The sequence below is a fragment of the Gymnogyps californianus genome, chromosome 5, assembly GCF_018139145.2.
Source record: "Gymnogyps californianus isolate 813 chromosome 5, ASM1813914v2, whole genome shotgun sequence".
NCBI classification, from domain to species: domain Eukaryota; kingdom Metazoa; phylum Chordata; class Aves; order Accipitriformes; family Cathartidae; genus Gymnogyps; species Gymnogyps californianus.
Genome location: NC_059475.1, coordinates 34,136,850 through 34,157,188, shown reverse-complemented (window position 1 = coordinate 34,157,188; position 20,339 = coordinate 34,136,850). Strand labels below are relative to the sequence as shown.

At 43.8% G+C, this 20,339-nt stretch overlaps 1 protein-coding gene across 1 annotated transcript in view; it reads right to left on the bottom strand.

The window, feature by feature from the left end:
- Nucleotides 1-17,378, bottom strand: part of PLEKHH1 (pleckstrin homology, MyTH4 and FERM domain containing H1) — a 50,374-nt gene extending 32,996 nt beyond the window's left edge. The window contains exons 1-4 of the mRNA XM_050898312.1: nucleotides 17,210-17,378; nucleotides 11,287-11,462; nucleotides 5,468-5,530; nucleotides 2,723-2,872 (exon numbers count right to left, since the gene is read on the bottom strand). Coding sequence (XP_050754269.1) covers nucleotides 2,723-2,872; nucleotides 5,468-5,530; nucleotides 11,287-11,427 — 354 coding nt within the window. The 5' untranslated portion in view covers nucleotides 11,428-11,462; nucleotides 17,210-17,378. The remainder of the gene's footprint in view (nucleotides 1-2,722; nucleotides 2,873-5,467; nucleotides 5,531-11,286; nucleotides 11,463-17,209) is intronic.
- Between the last annotated feature and the right edge of the window lie 2,961 nt (nucleotides 17,379-20,339).

Sequence of the window (20,339 nt, the reverse complement as noted above, 5' to 3'; positions counted from 1 at the left end):
TGTAATAATTCCAAGCAAAAGGGATTCAATTGCTGCAAGCACAGGTGTAGAGTATAGACTTTAAAGGTGCATGAGATGGAAACTAATACCAACAACGCATTTAACACACACACACTATTCTCACTGAGAAAGTAAATTTAAAAAAAAAAAAAAAAAAGATAGCAGACTGAGGACCAAAAAAGCTCCAAAACTTGACCTTGAAACACTAAGGCCTGCTAGGAGGTTTTGAGATGGTGTAAATGGTTGTATGTTTACATATCCATTAAAATGGGTTCTAGTCCAGACAAAGGTGTTATGGGAATACTGTTGATTTGCACAATGAACATTTTTCCCCAAGTATCTGCTTGGGCAATATTGCTACATCATCATTTTTGCAGCTGTGTTCTCAGCTGCGTTTTTCTTTTCTAGGAATTTCCTTTGAAAGATGCTGGATTGATACTACGATCACTTGAAACCTTCTGTTCATCTCCTGCGTGGCTTCATCAGAAGCCATGTCACTGAAAGATCTGCTATCTACATAATGATTTAAACAACCACAAGGAGAAATCAGTTCCAGGAGCAAGGGAGGAAGGGGGAATATACTCTGTATGGCACATTCAGTCCTGGTTTCTCTAATTACATGGACAAAGGTAATACCTTCTGATAGCAGTTGGTTGTTTCCCTGCTAGATTTTTTTTTTCTGATGTGAACAAACACCAGTAATTATGATAATAAAAATGTCAGTGCTCCCCCCCCCCTCCTTTAAGTTTTTCACACTGAAGAGTGTGTGTTCACTTAATGAATACCATATAAATACATGGCAGACTGCAGGAAATTCCTCACATCTTCACATCACTTTTAATCACTACATGCTATTCATCACCACACCTGCACATTTAAAAGCTCTTACTCAAATATGTTTGCTGACTTTAAAATAGACCTTGGCAACATTATGGGTAGCAGTAACATTTGTAGTTGAGCATAATGAAATAAAAGTAATCAAATCTGATGCTTCAAGAGGAGGATTTATTTAGTTTTTCCTCCTTGAATATGGCTCTGTGTGTTTCTAATCATCAGGTACCAGCCTTTGCTGGAGTCAGAATATTAGACATGCCTACTGGTCTGAAATGATCTGGCACATATAGTGGATCTACCATAGTCCTCTGAATATCCATCACATGGGTAATGCCTTTGAATGCCTAATGCCCTGGACTTGTCTCAGATCAGGGACCAAAAGGTAAAAGATTCAGAATATTGCTATGCTACACGGTGAAGTACAATGCCAAGATTTTATTTAGGGTCCTGAAGTAGAATAGTGACACGGCAACAGCATCGTCACAGAGCTTAGTAAGCCCTGCCTCTAAGCAGAGCCAATTCACTCAGGCACAGCACGCGTAGATGCAGTTATTGTGCTTTAAGATCCAGAAGCAGTTAGAGATTCTTTGTGTCGCATGCTATTGTGTGGTCCAGACATGACCTCAGTGTTCTCTTACTAACACTCTGAACTCCACAGCTCTCCCCATCCCAGTGAAAACAAATAGGATGCCTTACAGGGACCCTTAGTGACCTTCCAGCGCTGCCACCGTCCCATCCTATTCCAAAACTAAACAGGTGACCCTGATAAAGCATTTCTTGTCTGAAATTGTCAAGCTTCGGCTTTCATTTCTAGAATCTCATTTTGCCTCTTGTTGCTAGAAGAAAGAGATTTCTACTAACAGAACATTTTTCCCACTTGTGTTTGCTGATTTAAATCAAATCACACCTCACATTTTTGGGTAAACCAGAATTTCTTCCATCTTTGACTGCAAGAGCTGCTTCCAGACCTTGATCACTATTGCAGCTCCTTCCGAACACCTTCTTTCTCCTCCAAAATGCAGAAACTTCATCTACATTCTGCCTGAGCAAGCTGGCCTGGGGAAGTGACCTGAAACCCAGAGTACTACAAAGACCTGATGGCTGACCTCCACACTACACTTGGTCTGAGTAAGTTCAGACAGCTTATCAATCTATTTTGCCCTTGAAATAGGTGACAAATAGTTAAACGTAAAATGTAACTCAAATGGCAAAGTATTTTTTTGTGTAAAATTCTAATGAGCTATTTCCATTTAGAAGTAATTTACTTAGCAACATAAGAATACCTCATTCCTCATGTTATAAAGACCACAGGGCAAGGCCTTTACTAGAGCCAAAATACAAGCCCTGCTGTAGATATAGATCCTTCCTTCCACCAACTGAGAATGGAAGAGACTAAGAATTATCCATACTGGGAAACAGCTGCTCTTTTATAATGAGGACATCTGACAAGAGATGAACTATGCTAAAGGATTGCTGAAGACCGGGAAGAGTCCCTTCCCAAGAAGCAACATATGCTGAGCCAGAAATGGGCTACATAATGATTTTGCATAGCAATCTATATGCTAGGAAGCCAGAGAAATACTGTGACCAGACTCTAGCATTACAATTTAGGGTCTCAACACTGACTCAACACTAACATAAGGAAGTACTTTAAGGACATTAACCAATCTCCTATAATGAAGAGGCAAGGGCTACTGAGGCTGAATTGATGTTAAAGAGAAAGGAAGGAGAGGATCTTGCACTGAGCAGGGCATCATTTTACAGCTGATCTGAAGGCAACTGAGAGGCTAATATGTAACGGAGACATAACCTGTATCTTTGAAATATACATTACAGAGTCCCTCCAACTCATAAAAGCTACAGGTCTCCCTGTAGGAAATACCTTTACCTGTTTTGCTAGCTGTGTCTCTAATCTGTTGATCAGATCTTCCTTTCCTTGCACTGTGCCCATCAGCTCCTGGTATTTCCTGTGCAGGGTGCTGTCTGATTCACCAGTCTTCATGTTGGCTAGTTTTATCTTCTCTTCCATAACTCGGACCTGTAATGACAACCAGAGGGAGATAAAAAAACCAAAACAATGCAAATGAAGGAGCTGCTTGTTTAGTGGTAAGACCCGAACTGAGAGTATTTGTGGGTTTCATATTTTTGAAGTTGGGAAAGGAAGGAAAAAAAAAAAACACCAAACACCCTTCAGGTCACACTTAGTTTATATCCACATTTGTGAAAAGAACATTGTCCATTCATTTGTATTGCTGAAGCAGTAACAGATGCAAACTGAATCATGAACAGATAAACACATTATGGATTGTGAAATATTTGCACACTATTAGTCAAAGAGACCATACAGGCACTATAGTCTACACAGACATGTGAGCAAGGTACACCACATTTTCCTCCTTTGCAATACCATGGCCAGCCTTTTACCTCATTCACTACCAAGGTACACACCACAAAACCCTGGCCATTTGCTTCAGATCAAGATTTCTATCGGGAAATGTACTACAGAGTTCCTTCCTCCTCCCATCCCCAGTTTAGACAATGTTTTGGCAACTTGAGGCTCTGACAAGTGTTTTCTCCAGACCTGCTAAGGAGTTACCATATTAGATATTTCAGAATCTTTGCCTATCTTTGAGCTCCTGCCAGTGCTAACGCTTGTTCATCTCAGCAGGAAAAGCACCAGTGTAATGCTCCTTCACTACAGACAAAGTTTCAATGCACTAAAATCTAGCTGCTGCTGAAGCCTTTCAGGTTTTTAGCAAATTTTTAAAATCTCTTTGCTTTCTTCAAAACCTATGTCTCTTGATATGCCAGTCTGTTTTATCATTACCTCATCCTATTGCAGTGGATTATAAGACTTCATTTTTAAAGGTGAATGGAATTCTGTCAACTTAACTCAAACCTGCTAATTGCAGCATTTTATGATGGGAAAATATCTGGTTACAACACATCCGAGAGAGACTAAATCTGCAAAGAAATCAACTCCAGATATCATTAATTTGGCATGAGTTTGGAACCAGGAAGGCAGAATGCAGGCAATAATCTGAACACTTCACAGAGTCTGTGCAAGAGAGTTACTCATGCTCTGTTGAGCAGCCTACACTTCATACTTGCAGAAGCTGTGTTTTGTCCTCCTGTCTGCCTGCATTAGGCAGAGAAGCAAACTGCCTCTTCCTCATACTGAATCAGAAAGGTAGGCGCCCAACATCCGAGCCAGAAAACTAAGCCTGCTGAGTCGGATGTGTTTTCATTAGAGTTTAGGGTGATTATAGTAAAAAGAAATGGCCCCTCCTTTCTGTCTGATGCCCAAATGCTGACTCTGTGCTAGAGGCTCAGAGAGGGGACTGCAAACATGTGATTTCCTTAATTGAGGTTGGCAGCTACAGGGAGCCCATTGAATTAACAAATCCAACCCCCCAGACTCCTGGAGAGAAAGATAACAAGGGATTTTGCACTTGATGTGGAGCCCTCTCATTTGACAGCTGCTTCTTGTTCATGGTGAATATACTTGTTAGTGGATGGGAATGGTCCTACTCCTATGCTGTCACTTCTTCAGGCTGTCAGGCAGCAATGAAGTATTTATCTAGGAACACTTATCTCTGGATGTGGATAAGGCTGCTGGAAAGGCAAACTTTGAGGGTTGCTAGTCTTTAGGACCTGCCAACACATGGCTGCAGAACTGCTGGTAGCAGGTTAGTGAAGGCAACCCTCATTTCTGCTGGTGGCAGGTGAGTGAAAGCAACTCTCATTTCTCCTACAGCTTCCCAGCCAAGTTCTCCCTTTCTTGCCCATTCTCTGACCTGGATTTGACTTGCTCTCCATCTGCTCTGTCATTGCATCTTACCATATCATGGACACACTACTCCTGTCATTGAGGTACCTGCTAGTATGAAACCCCCTTCATTGGCCTGTGGCCATAACTATATTTCCTGCTGGTGCTGTCACAGTGACAATGTTACCTTTGCCTGTCTTGGTTGGGTGTGGACTTACTGATACCACTCTCAAGAACAACTCTTGTTCTTGGTTGGCAGTTGCTGATCTAGCAGAGAGGCCAACAGCATGGTGACTAGACATAGCATTTTTCCTACATTTAAGCTGGTCAGAAAAAAATGTTGATGTCAATATCAAACTGGCATGGAACAGTATGTTCTGCAGACAGAATACCTTACCAGGTACTTCAAGTTCTTGATTCCTAGGCAATATGTTTCCCAGTGCTTATAACACTGCCTATTCAGTCCTTCACTACTGAAGTTACTCACTACTGAATCTCTGACAGCCATTTTTGGCCATCTTGCATGGCTTTTAGTTCTGCGCTTTAACCTCTGACTCAATGGTCAGTCCCTTTCCTTTTCCATAACCGAGCATGCCTATCATGGGTGAGGGGGTAAAAGCTGTGAAGCTGAGAGGCAGATATAAGGTGCTGGTTTTCACTTAGGGTTGAACCTATTTAGGCACCTGTTCATAGCTCAGGCTCAAAGACTGCGAAGTAGACCAGAAAATCCGTTCACCACTGTAAATCGATGTTTCCCTAGCAGAGCACAGCACTGCAGAGTGCTGTCTGTATGCTAGACTGGAGGGAATTTAGAGTAAGTTACTGCTGGGCTTGTACCAGAGCAACCATAAGAGAATCTCTTACCTGTTTCTCTGCATCCTCAGCTCTTTGCTCTGCTTCTATCACTCTCTGTTCCAATTCCTGCATCTTTAGACCCAGAAGAGAGGGAGGAGAGAGGGGGAAAGAAAGAAAAGAAGTTAAGATCACCTGGAAATTCACCTGTTTTACTCAGGAATCTTCCATTTCTTGTGCAGGTCTACAGATCTTTGGCATTTTTTGGGTTAACTGGACAGCTTTGACCAGGGAAAAAAAAAGTCTTTGACCTTTTCCAGTCTTCTGCCCTACTTTGAATTTACCGGAACTGTTTTCTCATTAGTGAGCTTCATCATTCATTACATGGGTCAAGGGAATAGTCCCAAAGTCTTGACCCTGTCTCTACAATTTACACACCACGGGCTGTCCCTGCAAGAAGCCTGTCTACAGCACGCCATTCTTTCCTCGTTTTATTTCAGCTAGGATTCATTCACAATGGTAAATAAAAATGAATACATCTTGGAAAGCTCACAGCAGGTTTTCTACGATGCCACATTATAACCAATGAATACTTTGCTTTGACTTCAAAAGCATCACAGGCTCATAACTGACAAGATTAACAATGATCTTAATTTTCCTATGTTTCTTTTCATTTTAAAGAGCTTTGCAAACTGACAATTCTGTGATTCTTTATCTGAGCATTGCTGCTATTGAAGTCAAAGGACACTGAATAGAGTTTTATTCTAAATGCATATAAATCACTTCATTCTCAGTGAAATGCAGATGTACCTGGGGTTCCTCTAACAATTTACCACTAGAGCCCAGTCTTTTTTTTTTTTTTCTTTTGAATAGCAACTAAGGATCTCATTCAGTGCTTGCAAGGTCATCTTCCACCACCAGCCCTGCTTCGATGGGTCTCAGATTTAAGCCCAGTAATATGAAGTCAGTGACACTAAGTTTCATCCACTAAGCTGCAAAATTCAAGGAACACTTCACAGAGTTTCCAGCATTTACTTGTGTTTTACTAATGAAGGAATGACATAGAAGCAGTTTCAGAAGATTAAAAGAATCATGCTTCAAGCAGAAAACAAACTATAAGGGGAACTGAGCTCCTTTTTTCTCCAATGCATTTTATGATTCTTGATAAAGCACTGGAGCCAAGTATTCAGGTTGGTCACAAGGAGGACCAAACCAATACCTCTGAAAATGGGACTTATTCCTCTTGGGCTGATCACCCAGAATGGAGATGACAGCATTCCTGTGTTTCCATTTCCTTTCCTTCAGATGGCAACAAGACAACTCTCCTTTTCATACATATGCATTGATCATAAGAGCAGACTGACATCCATTGACAAACATATCAGAAAGGTACATATATGTAGACACCTCAGTGGTCACATAACTAAAAAAGCCATACCATAACAAATTCAAACCATGAAGATCAGAAAGTGCCACATTTAGCATGATAGCTCTCAGGTTTGCTTTTTCAGTGGAGCAATCAAGGACATCACAGTCTATGGAGCTTAATATCCAAATCAAGGACACTTCTTTGGCAGAGGAACAGAGAGATGCCACAGAAGATTGCACAGACAGCCAAAGCTGCTCTGACTGAAGACCCAGTCTCTGAGAGTCTTGGTAGAGACTGAGCTCAAGCCAATCTAACACCACCAGCAGCGGTCTAGGTTACGACGTGAGTCTGTGTCCATTAGGAACAGTGATCTATCCATGCATTTATATATTAGTCTCTGGATAGTCATCACCACAGACAGGTAGCAGCAAAATATATTGGTGAAAGACAGATGCTAACTGGAGACATAATACACCTTGTGAAACAAAGACTGTTTATGACAGTAGCTTCAGAGTCAGTGGCCTCTGCTAGTTTTCTGGTTAATTGACAGGGTCTACATTCACAGCACAGACTTTAGATGAATCTCTGGGCCTTTTCCCAAAGACTATCCTCTTAGACTAATAATTCAATCCTCCACAAGGTGGGCAGTCTCCATGAAAGACTCAGGTTCTTTTAAGAACACAGCACTGTTGTGACTGAAAAACTCCTTGTTGTTCCAGCCTCACGACAGTTTGCTTTGCATTGCTAGCAGTCCTGGATCCTGATTAGGACAGAGAATGTATGTCAGGACCATTCCTGATCACTAAAGAGTTATGAAACTTCTTGTGCAAGCAGGGTGATCTGGTTAAGTTCCAGTCAAATCAATTACTTTTGTCCCCCTAATTCCCTCCGTAGCCTTAAATGAACTTCTACTTTTCTTAACTTCCTGTACTACATTGTTGGGTTGTCCTACTATGAACTGTTAAATAACTGCTGTGTTTCTTATGTACACAAAATGATTACTTCACCCATCCCCGGTGTCAGCTGTCTCACTGGACTGCATTCAGATTTAATACATCCATGCTTGTAAGGCTCTTTCAAATCCCTCAATAAATTAATAATAATGCTTGGTATTTACATGGGTCCTTTCATTCAAAATGCTTTATAATTTGACAAATGCTACTAAGCAACTTGACCCAGGTCACATAAAAAACTTAGTGACTAAGCCAAATTCAAGTAACTCTTCTCCCATACATTAGCCCAGACAGCTTGTACGGAGAGAAACAGGCTCAGTTGTATAGCCATGCTTGCATGAGACAAAAGCAGCTTTTTCCAAATGTTCATTGTTTATTGAAGACAGACAGAAGCAGGTCAAAAGCTACTCAGATGGCCCTTCTAAAAGCTGCGAAATATCCTCCTATCAACCATTCACACAGGCTTTCCCTCTCCTGATGGCTCAGAACACACTAAATAAAATTGAGTGAAAAAAGTTCCTGTATGTCTCAGCCTCATTTTCCTCCTGTTGTTCTCTTCCAGAGCTCAGTCCTAACCAGGTCATCCTGCTGCCAAGGCAACGGCCTGCTATGTTGCTCACCAACAGAGGAGTATCGCTTTCTTTGTGTGTGTACAAGAAAGTCAGAGTGGAAACAACCGCCTGTTTCCAAAGAGACCAGATCCCTGCTGATGTCCACAACAAGGCAGGACTCAGGGGTTTCGTGCCCTGCGGGGGGGGTCCAGCAGGATGGCAGGGCTTTGTCTTGGAGGCCAGGGGCTGGGGTCCCTCTGCCGCACCCACCTGCCGTCAGGCTCTGCGCAGCTCGATAGCTGAGACTGGGCTACCGATGTGGAAGTTCACACCATGTGAACTAGGGCACTGGCAGTTAAACCGTTGGGTTTTAAATTCCTCATGTTCTGAACAGCGATCTAGATTATTCAATCTAAGCGGATTTAAAAAATCTGAAATATTTAAACTCTTAGCGCACATTGTACTACCAATGCCAGGCATGAGTGGTTGGGGTTTTTTTGTGAGTTAAAATAGTAAAATCTGCCTTAAAAATAATAAAATTGGTTATAAAGACTGATTTCAAATGTGGGGGATCACACTTCCAAGCCTTTCAATCAATAGCTTCCAGAGCCCTGAGACAACCTAGCTGGTGAGCAAGTATCACACCACCATTAACATTGTTCTTCACTTTCACTGGCAAAACCACTTTTTTTTTTTTTTTTTAATTTTTCCTGTTGCTGCAAACCATATAAGAGGATCTCAGGGGCAATGCTCACTACAGCTTGGCAACACAGCTTCAAACTGTGCCCACTTCACATTTTTCAAGATCTTCTCCCCCGCCCCCAAAAAAACCTTTTTGAAAATGCAGTACTCTCAAATAAGTCTGAATCTCTCATTCTCACAGATAGAACTGTAAGAAAAAAAAATTTAAAAATTCACAGTTGCTATAAAATCTATGATAAAAATCCCTAGAGCTGCCATCGCTACGCATAAAGCATGCGCCTCCTTCGGTTCTGCACCACTGCCTGTCTGAGGGGGAGAAGGATGCAGCGTGGACAGGAGCCCCAGTTGCTGTGACTGCTGGGGAGCCCTGTGGCGACTGAGGAGGAGGGAAGAAGGGTCTTTGAGCAAGTCGTTGCAAAGCGGTCAGGAACCTGAGGCACAGGACCCTTCCCAACAGCAGTGTTCAGCATGAGCACTGTGTGCTGAGCACCTGCTCTGGTGCCTCGAGTCCACCTGTGTCAGGAGAGCCTGCCGGAGCTGCCCCACGGTCCCTGAGGCTCTCCCCTTCCCACATGACATTCAGAGTAGGGAACTGCAAACCTGCTAGCTCTTTGACCCTTCAAGCAAGCCTACTACAACCGTGCTGTACAAGTAGTTACAGAGTAACCTGATCACTGAACCAAGCTGCTCCTTAATCTTAAAGGGAACATCGCTTTGACAGAAAGGCTGGATTAATGGCAGCCAGGCCTCTTCCTTGAGGAGCCCCCCCTGGAGATGAAAATTTCATTCTCTGCCATGGCCCACAAACCTCCCTAAAGAGACAGTCAAAACCTCTCTGGCAAGTCTGTTCTCCAAAAAGAAAGTTTGATAGGTGGATTTCTTTGTTTTGCATGGAGGTAGTCAGGAAGTTTCTCAAAGCAGAAATTAAAGCATGAGGCCACAGATTCCATAATGCAGCAAATGTAGAGTATTGCACATGAGTACTGGTTGTCTTTACTAGATGTGCACCACATCTATACATGATTTTTTTAATGTGCCTTTGTCTAAATGGACTTTACAACCACTTTCAATGATTTCCAAGGTAAGTAATCACTAAGGTCCATCTCAGAAGCTACCTTGAAAAGATGAAGAGGGTGCTTAGAATTGCATAATTCCTTAAAATATGAAGGGTGGAATGAATGTCTCATGCAGTATATAGCATTAGTGGAAACATAATTACAGTGAAAGCAAGGATAAAAATTGCTCCACTCTGAAGTAGATGTCATTTAGATGTTTTTACATCCAAAACCAACAAACAAGAACATACACATAAAAGTTACATAATACAAAACGGAGCAAAAGTGAGCTTAGAACATATCTGTCATCAGGTACAGCTTAAAAGCCTTTGGAGTAAACTGCAGTCAGTTGTAAAGATTTCAACTTCATTAGCAAACTGTGACTGAAAGAAACTGTTCTCACTTTCCAATAGTAATTGAATACCTGAGCAATCTTGGACTGGACTGTGATAACGTAAGCCACGTTTTGAAACAGAGAAGGAACCCAACAGCAACCTGCAAACCTGGATTTTATGCAAATTAGAGGTTAGTGAAAAAGCTTTAATTCAAATTGAAAGATAACTCAATTTAAGGTAAAGAAAAAACCACCAAAAATCCACACCATGATGGAAACAAAAAACCCAAACCCAACAAAACCCTCAAATCTTTGCCGGTCCTCTCCCCTAGGACTGCAAACGAGTTCACTTAGTGCACTTGAAAAAGATTAGTAGGAGATGCCTCTAAAACCACAGATGCCATGCAAGCTTCTAACATCCAGATCTCAAAGTATCTCAGTCCTGCTCTTCAGTATCCCCAGAATGTTTTGACTGGATATGCAATGTTATTCTAACATTATGGCAGTACAGGTACCCCTGTCCAGTCTTCTAATATTACAGCATAATTTGCATTCCTGTAAGCTCTTCTATTGGCAGCCAAGTCCTGATCCTGCTGTTCTTATCCCAAATATCCATCTTTGCTCAGCAGCTGCCTCAGTCACTTCAGATATCCAGAATCTTGCTGGTACAGTGTTTTTCAGTAGAGTCCGAATACCTGGTGATTTTCCAGTAAACAAGGCCAAATTCTTATTTTCACTGATGCCACTTTACACCACTCTGACAGGCACATCTCTGTATCTCAAGTGATAAGCAGAGTGCAATGACATATTGTAATCAAGGAAGAGATCCTTACTGCAAGTAACAGTTTTATTGGATAGCTCAGCGTTTAGGGATTTTTTGCCTTCATGCCATAACTCAGTGCAAAGTAGAAGCCACCACTGCCTCACCTTCTCAGCTAACAGCTCTCGGATCTTGCTTGCCTGCAAGCGGAATTTGAAGAGCTGGGACTCCAATGCAAGGCATCGCTTTTGCCAGTCCATACAGCTGCCATTCTCCAGCGTGAGTTCTGCCATTGTGAAGTTAATCATCCATTTGGGATGTCGTCTGAGGTGCTCTAAAAATCCTACAGAAGAGGAGGGGGTAGGGGAGGGAAGTATTTTAGACAGGCAAACTTTTCACCCCTTGTGCCTAGTCTTCCTTTGTCCATCTTACAGGACTGGTAACAAAGGCCATTTCTTCTGCAAGTACTATCCCAAGTTATTGATATTGCCCTCTGCCAGAGGTCACTCTTTTAATGGATAACAGATAAATATTCAAATAAACTTTTACCTTTAGAGTGAGTAAATAATTTACTAATGCATCATACTGTATATTCCACAAACAGCCTTACTGTCATCCTTACAGCCTTGCTCAGCATCTACCTATAGACTAGGAGTATTTTTATTCCTGCCTGCTTTGTACCAGTATGGCTGTAAACTCTAAAGTCACTAAAAGCTCTTAAACATAACTCAGGTCACACACCTGTTATTAACTTGGGGCACCAGTGCCTTATCTTATACAGACTGTTAAGATGATATGATGTATGAAGCAACAGTGTTCCCAATCCCTAACTACTTGATACAGTCATTCCACAATAAAAGTGGAAGAGTAGCTGTACCACAGTGTCTTAACAATTGCTCTGTTAAAACATAAAAAGATCCCAGCTAGGAATAAGCTAGAGCTGAAGACAAAACATGCAAGTCTACTGAAGTCCTTGTAGACATCAAGAGATATACACAACTCCACAAAGTTGAAAAAGCTGTGGGTTTTGAGGTTGTCTAAACAGTTACAGAGTAAGAAAATAAAACATTTCAGATACTTTGTGCTCATTGTAAAAGATATGTAAAAGGTAGGTAATAAGTGTCCTTAATCAAATTCAGGCATTTGTGAACACTCACAAAAAGGTTTATAATTTCAACTCAGTGTGTGCAGTCCAGCAGCCAGCTGTATTACCCTATGTCCTGGTTTCAGCTGGGACAGAGTTAATTTTCTTCGTAGTAGCTGGTACAGTGCTGTGTTTTGGATTTAGTGTGAGAATAATGTTGATAACACACTGATGTTTTAGTTGTTGCTAAGTAGTGCTTATCCCAAGTCAAGGATTTTTCAGTTTCCCATGCTCTGCCAGCAAGCAGGTGTGCAAGAAGCTGGGAGGGAGCATAGCTGGGGCAGCTGACCTGAACTAGCCAAAGGGGTATTCCATACTATGGAACATCATGCTCAGTATATGAACAGGGGGGAGTTGGCCAGGAGGGGCAGATCGCTGCTGGGACATCAGTCAGCAGGTGGTGAGCAATTGCATTGTGCATCACTTGTCTTTTCTTGTTTTTTTTTTTTGTTATATTCCTTTTCATTACAATTATTATATTATTATTATTAGTCAGTAGTGTATTTTATTTTACTTTAGTTATTAAAGTGTTCTTATCTCAACCCACGAGTTTTACTTTTTTTCCTTTCCTCCCCACCCCACTGGGAGGGGGGAGGCACAAGCAGCTGCGTGGTGCTTAGCTGCTGGCTGGGGTTAAACGACGACACCCTACAATAACAAATGTTTACAAAGCCAGAACAGTTATTAGTTCATCAGCTTCATCAAAACACTGAAATCCATACTTACTAAAGCAACTTCTCACAGGCAAACTCGGTGCTTTCCTGAACTGGCACCAAAGTAACAGACCAAGACTTGGGAGAGAGTAAAGTCACTCAGCCTCGTTGCCTTTACATCTGCCTTTGCAGGGTGGGAAAGCTTAAGATGTCCCTCTAGTTGTACCCACTTGCCAGAACACCTGGCTCATATTTTGCATGTAAGAGACCTGAGATTCAAGATACCCTAAGCATACATAATAGTGTAAGTATACATAATACAGCAAGCCACTCTATCCAGCTATATCACTGCTGTTCTGAGTTAAGGAACACATTTTATATCCTTTAGCTACAAACATTACCTGTGAATTATTTTATATACTGGTTGTTTTGTTCAGTAACAGAAAGTTTTCCAGGCAGCAAGTTGGCTGCCTTTCCAATGATTTGTGAAATACTATTCCAGGACAGAAGGTAGGTTTAAGTAAAACAAGGAAAAGGCACACTCATGTCTGGTACTGAATCACTGACAACTGCGATAGAAAGGAAGTATTCTACAAGCAGCACACCTACAGCTTTAGAGAAACACAGAGGCCATCCTTTTCCACAGCCCAGTCCAGCACATCAATCTAATCTCTAGCCGTAGCTCCTTGCCAGGCATGTAACCAGGTTACCTTTGGCACACTTCACAACATTGCAGGGTTTCCCTCTAAGGTAGTGCTTATCAGTCCTTCTCAAGCCAAAAGAGTGCACTAAGTCATAGAAGGATCCTACAACACCAGAAGTTTGTTTACAGCTAACTCTGTTCTGGACATAATAATTCAGCTCTCAAATGAAATTCTGTTCTCTTTCATACAGGTATAAAGAGATTTTAGTCTCTATTCACAGAGTTTGAGTCCAAAGAGGACATAAAAATGAATGGGATAAACTCTAATGGCACAAAGTAAAATTAATCTGATTTACCACACAGCTTATGCCAGAGCAAAAGTAATTTCCTCAGATAGTCCATAACTTCTGGTTGAACTAAAATAGCCCGTTCTGAACAGGAAGTCCAAGACTGGGACAGATGTCCTGCATCATTAAGTCTTGCTCCTTCTCACTGTAGACAACTGCATCATATAATCCCTTTCACAAATGAACACAGCCCTTCCCTAGAACCATGTAGGCAGTTTCACTCCCACTATTCCTGTTGTTCTAGAACATCACCCCTCTAATGAGCTGCCTTCTAATTACCAGTATAAATATAATCATAACCAGCTTGTATCTGTTCATTCTTGTAGATTACTGCCCTTCTGCTTAGCTATTTTTTCTCTCCCTCATATTTACCCCTTGGTATATCTATAGATATCAAAAGCTTCTCCTTAAAGACCTCATTTTGCAAGGCTAGGCTCTTTTAGTCTCATAAGAAAAGCTCACCACTCTCCCTCTGCACCTGTTCCAGCTTCAGTGCACATCATATAAAAGAGTTGGGTTTTATCTTTCTCACTCCCCTTCATAGACACAGGTGACCACAACTGCATCTGAAAGGCAGCATGCAGCCTCACCAAAGCCTTTACACAAAGGCATTTAGTACTTTCCACTCTCTTAGGGGATACCTCATCTGATTGCATTTGCCTTTTTTACAACCACATTACACTGGTGGTCGACATTCAGACAAGCCAACACAACTAGAGCAGAGGAATCTCAGCTGGCTTTGCCTTTGCAAATGCCAGACGTGGGCGCGCAGGGGGCCCATTACAATGATACTGGAACAGATTAATAAAGCGCAGGTCTGTGCCAGATCTCCACAGGATCAAGAATCTCTGTACTACAGGCCATTGCAAAATTTAGCACGCCCATAGTTACCCTGTGATTGATTAGTATATCTAGATCTTTTCCTCCTCTGCTGTTTCCAAATAGTACTCTCCCAGGTTTTGTGCCCACCTTATTACTACTTCTAATGTGCGATTTTACTTTGTGTCATTAGAGTTTATCCCATCCTTACTAACCCCCTGGGTCAGTCAGCTCTTCCAGTAAAATACCTACCTTCTAACAGGCCCCCCTTCAGCACAGTGTTGTCACATTCTCGTTTGTCATTTCTTTGTCTATCTTATCATTCTTCTGCTAATCCCCATCTCGTCCATTTAAGCTAATAACTTCCCCATGTGTCATCATATCAAATGATTTCTGAAGGCCAGAGATTAGAATTATGTTTTTTTTCCTGTCTCTAGCAAAAACCTTACCCTTTTTCAGAGAAAGGCATTGTATCACAATGTCTCACATTTACCCCTAAATTACAACTTTATTTACAACTTCAAATTTATTCTGAATTCTCATTTACTGTTAAATGCATCATTCCTTCTCCCCCATTCTCCTAAACATAAGCAGTTCATCTGTACTTTGTGAATTACAATATCAACTTCGACAGACTGACTTTAAATCTTTGCTACTGGACCTGCCATTTCACATGCCTTTTTTTTGTAATTCTTAACCATCTTAATCCGTCAAGTTCTTTGATTCCCCCCCTCTCACAGATATTAGTCCTTTTCATATCCGATAAAGAATTTATATGGTTATACAAACCATATTTATATGGTTATATAAAACTGGTTCTTTTTTCCCTTTGGCATATGAAGAAGCTGGGAATCAGATACTTTCAGTTGCAGTATTCTTGTTTCAGGAACTTGGAAAGTAGGAGGCAGCCACTTTGTTCAAACAAGCTGAGATTTTCAAAACTTGATTCTTAAATGCATACAGACGCTTCTTAAAGAGCAGCTTGATTTTCAGTGTTGAGTATCAAACAACTTCCAGTGAAGATAATGGGAGCTACAAAACCCTTAGTACTTAGTGGGGGAAAAATGACTGAACCAACTGCTAAAAGCAGACATGAGACTTCTAGTTTTGACTATACGGTAAGTTTTGATCAACATTGGAGACAGTTCTGACACTAAATGCTATATCCAAAATAAATATGAATATATTTACTTGGAGTACCCATATCCAGTTGTAATTCTGATGAAGCTAAAATTTATACCAGAATGTCACGGGGGGTTTTGGTTTTTAGACCAGAATCAGCTGATGTCCCAGATGTTGGTGGATCCAAACTAGAATTCAAAACACTTCAGAGCCTTTGTATATTTCCACCTGAAAAGCCTTCTGAGAACAAAAAGCAATTAATCAACATGAAGACTTTCAGGTGCAGATATAAATGCAAGTAAAGTGTTTGCAGCTTTGTTCATTCAGTGCAAACAATGCAGACAAGTGAAACAGTATTTCCCTATTTCAAACGTGAGTGTCTCCTCAGCTCAGGAATCAGTTTACCCAGGCTGTTATAGGGGATTCAGTCAGCAGAGAAGGAGTGCAGTTCTTAGCACCTGCCAGTAAAATGCACCAGACCCTGCCTGAACGCTGGAGCTGAATACCGGTCTAGCTTTCGGCTACCATCTTACTACAAAAGGAATCAGCAGAAATGTGTTAAATGTAACACATGAAGGGCGAGAGATTTCCTCTCATGTCACTGCATCAACACCAAGAGGGCCAGCAGTATGGGCAATGGTCAAAACTCAGTGTGGAAACCCCATACTACTAATCAACTCCCTGCCCTCAGTCACCTCATCTTCCACTTCATAACCAGTTTCACCCTCCAGCTTTTTAACCCTGAGGCCACTGGAATTGTTCAGCCACATGGTCATTTCTCGTTCATGAGTGCGGCCTGGGATGTGCAGAGCATGGGGAAAAAAATAACATGACAAGCTGTGGGGAAGGCAAGGCTTGGGGAGGGCCGGGGTGGGGGAAATTTCCCTCTGCATCAGTGCAGGTGGCTTGACTAGTAAAAGTGCCAGAAGGGAGGAAGAGGGCTCTCAGTTTTGCCATTCTGCCTCCAGAGGTCTTGCCCCGCACACCTAGGCTTACCAGGAATATAGAAGAGACCGCAGGACTTACATATATTTACTCTCGGGCTGCGTTTTTCCCCTCGTGTGGCCGTTCCTCCCCCCACCTCCTCCATGCGGCTTCAGGGACCAAAGTCCCAGACCCGAAGGCAAACCTATTCATTTTAAGCAGCAAACCTCAACTAACAGAGATGACACAACATCACCCCCAGAACGCTCCCGTCAGCCCCCTTACCGTCACCTTGAAGAAAGAAGAGTGGGGAGAAAGGCTGTGACAGCCAACCCCGCACACCCCAGCCCTCCAAAGCCCCCGACCGCCCCCTCCCCACCCGAGGGCTCGCGGCCGGCAGACACCTCCCCCGGCAGCGAGGCGGGGGCCCGGGCTCACCTTGGCCGGCGCGGCGGTCTGGCCCCGGCGGAGCCGGGCGGTGACAGGCGCAGCCGGCGGCGTCCGAAGGCTCCTGACCCCGCGCGGCCGCGGGGAGCGCGGCGGTGCCGGCCCTTGCCGCGGGCGACTGCGCGGCGCCGGGTGGCAGGCAGGTGCCCGGCGCGGCTTCTGTCCCATTCAGCACTTTCCCACTCTCTCTCCGTTTTCCTTCGAGCGGGAGAGCCCGGCTCAAATATCAGAGCCAGCCCTCCCGAGGAGCGCAGGAACTGACATCACCCGCCCCGGGCTTTTAACCCCTTCTCGGGCTCGGCGGCGAGGCAGGTGGGGCGGGCAGCGCCCTGCCCAGGGTACCGGGGCGGCCCGGGAGGAGAGGAGCCACAGCCGCGCTCTGCCCCTGGCGGAGACATCCCCCTCCCCGCCCACCCCGCACCCTCAGGGGCTTCCACTGAGGCCGGGGGTGCGGGGAGCGGGCCGGTGCTGACGGGGCATCCTGGGTCGGACTCCCCGCGGCCGCCCGGAGCGCCTGCCCGCTGCCCTCTCAAGCGGGAGCGCTCCCGCTCCCCCTGCGCCGGGCAGCCATCTTCTTCTGCCAAGCGCCTTTGGGCAAAAGCCGAACGGCGCTGGAGGCCGCCGCTGGGCAGAGCTCCTGGCGGCTGCAGGCTTTTCCTCGGGCCTGCCAGACGGGCAAGCATTGCTGTCGGGCCCTTGTCTCCTCAGATCCCCCTTGCAGTCATGTCCCAGCCTTCAAAGCTGATGTTCCCAAACCATCCCCAGCCCTCAGGCGCAGCAGTGTTTTCTGTGGAGCAGCCAGGCAGGGAGCTGGCATCCACAGCACCATGCTGCCCTCACGTTCCACTGCAGCCCTGAGGGGCCAGTGGAGCATCCCAGGCTCCAGCTGGAGCACCCTTCACTGGTTGTAGGCAGCCCCAGGGCATGGGGTTGGTGCTAGGATAGATGAAAACCCAATCCGTGTAACGATGGCTCTCCTGATCGGAGGACACCATCCTGCCCCACATACTTGGGCCATCTCTCACACAAAATGGCTCGAACAAACAGGTCTGGGGCTTCGAGCATTTCTAATGATAGCTGCGAGCACACAAAATACTTTATTCAGAAGTCGGGCCACCACTTACTGAGCTACTTTACATGCAGCAGTACCTTATATGAATATATATTGACTTATATGAATATATATTGACTTACATGAATATATATTGCCTGTGTTACTCAAGCAGAGCTGGCAATCTCGCTGCCAAGGACGGCTGGCCGCTGCGAGCGAGCGTGCGCGCGCACACAGCCTTGTGCTGCCTGCTGCTGCACTCTGCCGCGGGCCAGGCAGTGCCACCCACTGCTTAATATTGAGCAGACCAGGGCAGGCACATGGAAGCAACAGGGACTGGAGACAGACGGGGGCTGCAGGACCAAACGCCCCCAGGGCTTTGGGCCTTAGACCAGCGTGTTTCAAAGGAAAAGGTCATTCATTCTGGTTCAGGTTTAGCAACTACTTGTTACTTACTCCACCATCAGGCACATTACTTCCATCAAAGATACTTTAAAAATTTCTCTATGAGGCTCTCCTCAGTGCTGACATGTGTATATCTGGCCAATTTGCATGTGCCTTTCACGTGGCCTGCTTTGCTGCCATGAAAGGTGGTCTTATCTCCTCGAGAAAGTGAGTGTGGCTTGTTGGGGAAGGGCTGCACCAAAAAGATGATGTCTTGAGTGATAATGAGAGATCCGTGAATGCTCTGAAACTGTGCTTTGGCTCTTGTTGAGACTACCCACGCAAAACAGGGCAGTCTGAAATAAACAGGCTTGCAACAATCTATGGAGGAAGCAGGCAGGAGAACTGAACAAAATTATCTCCTAGTACTGTAAGCAACACTATTCACTAGGCACGTTTAAACAAGATCTTAAGCGTGGTTATCTGGCCCACAGATATTGCCTGGTCTGAGATCTGCTGTTTATTAACAGCATATATTGTATATATGTAATATGTATATATTCTGTTGTAAACTCTTTCCTCACATTGATACTATGCGTTCACGGGTGTCTCGGCAGAGAAACAGTGGGTAGCAAATCACTTACCATGCACAAATAAAAAGACTGATGTGATTAAGTGGTTAAAATATAGAAACGTAACTAAAAACATAAGGTCAAGATTTGGACACTGGAGTGACTAAAGGCAGACTCTGAAATCTATACCTCATTGTCCAAATAAGTAGTCAGATTTCCAAAGACTCTGTGGACCTTGCAGTTCCCTAAAGATTGTTTCGCTTTAGATTTCTCATCCGTTTCCAGTTTCATGGGAATTTGGCTGAATGAAGCTGCTTGTTCCTTTCTAGCTAAAAGACAAAGCATGCATTACGGAGCTGGTTCAGGCAGAGAGCAGGATAGCACTACACAGAGATGGCCAGAAAGCCAGAAAGCCAAGTGGAGACAGGCAAAGAACTGAAAAGAAACAGGCATCTGGCAAGGAGCTCTCCTATTCGGCCAGCCGAGCAGGGACAGGCAAGAATACAGGCAGAGATGGAGCTGGCTGTTGGGGCAGTGTCACCTGAAGAGATTTCTCCAGCAATTCCCAGTGGAAGGGACTCCATTTGCCTACGCTCTGTATGTTGTGTGTGAGCCTGTATTAATTGTTACTCCCGATGATCAAGGAATAGTAATAAATAACCAGAATCAACACGATTTGTGGCTCCCTATAGGTATTTCAGAGGGCAAAAGGTAGCTTCACACTTTAGAGAGTCCCCTCCTGAACTGAGGATGGCCAAAGACAAAATGGGAAAAGGAGCTATTCCCTTCATGCTACCCATCCTATTCCTGACTCCTTTCAGCCACAGCATGCAACCACAATATTTCTTAATCTGAATTTTGTAAGGTATTTTTATTCTTCCTTTAAAGGCACTGGTCAAGTTCTCTCATTTGCACCAGCAAAGCCAACAGGATTCTATCACTAACTGAAATGTCAGTCTGGCCTTGTGTTTTTCCCAGGCAATGAAGCTTGACTGCCAGGACATTCCTCAGCCACTGAACTTTATACAAAGTACCTCCCCAAGAATTGCCTGCACGCACCTTGCTTTAACCCCTGGAGGCCCAGAACCACATCAGCACTCACACAACTACGTGC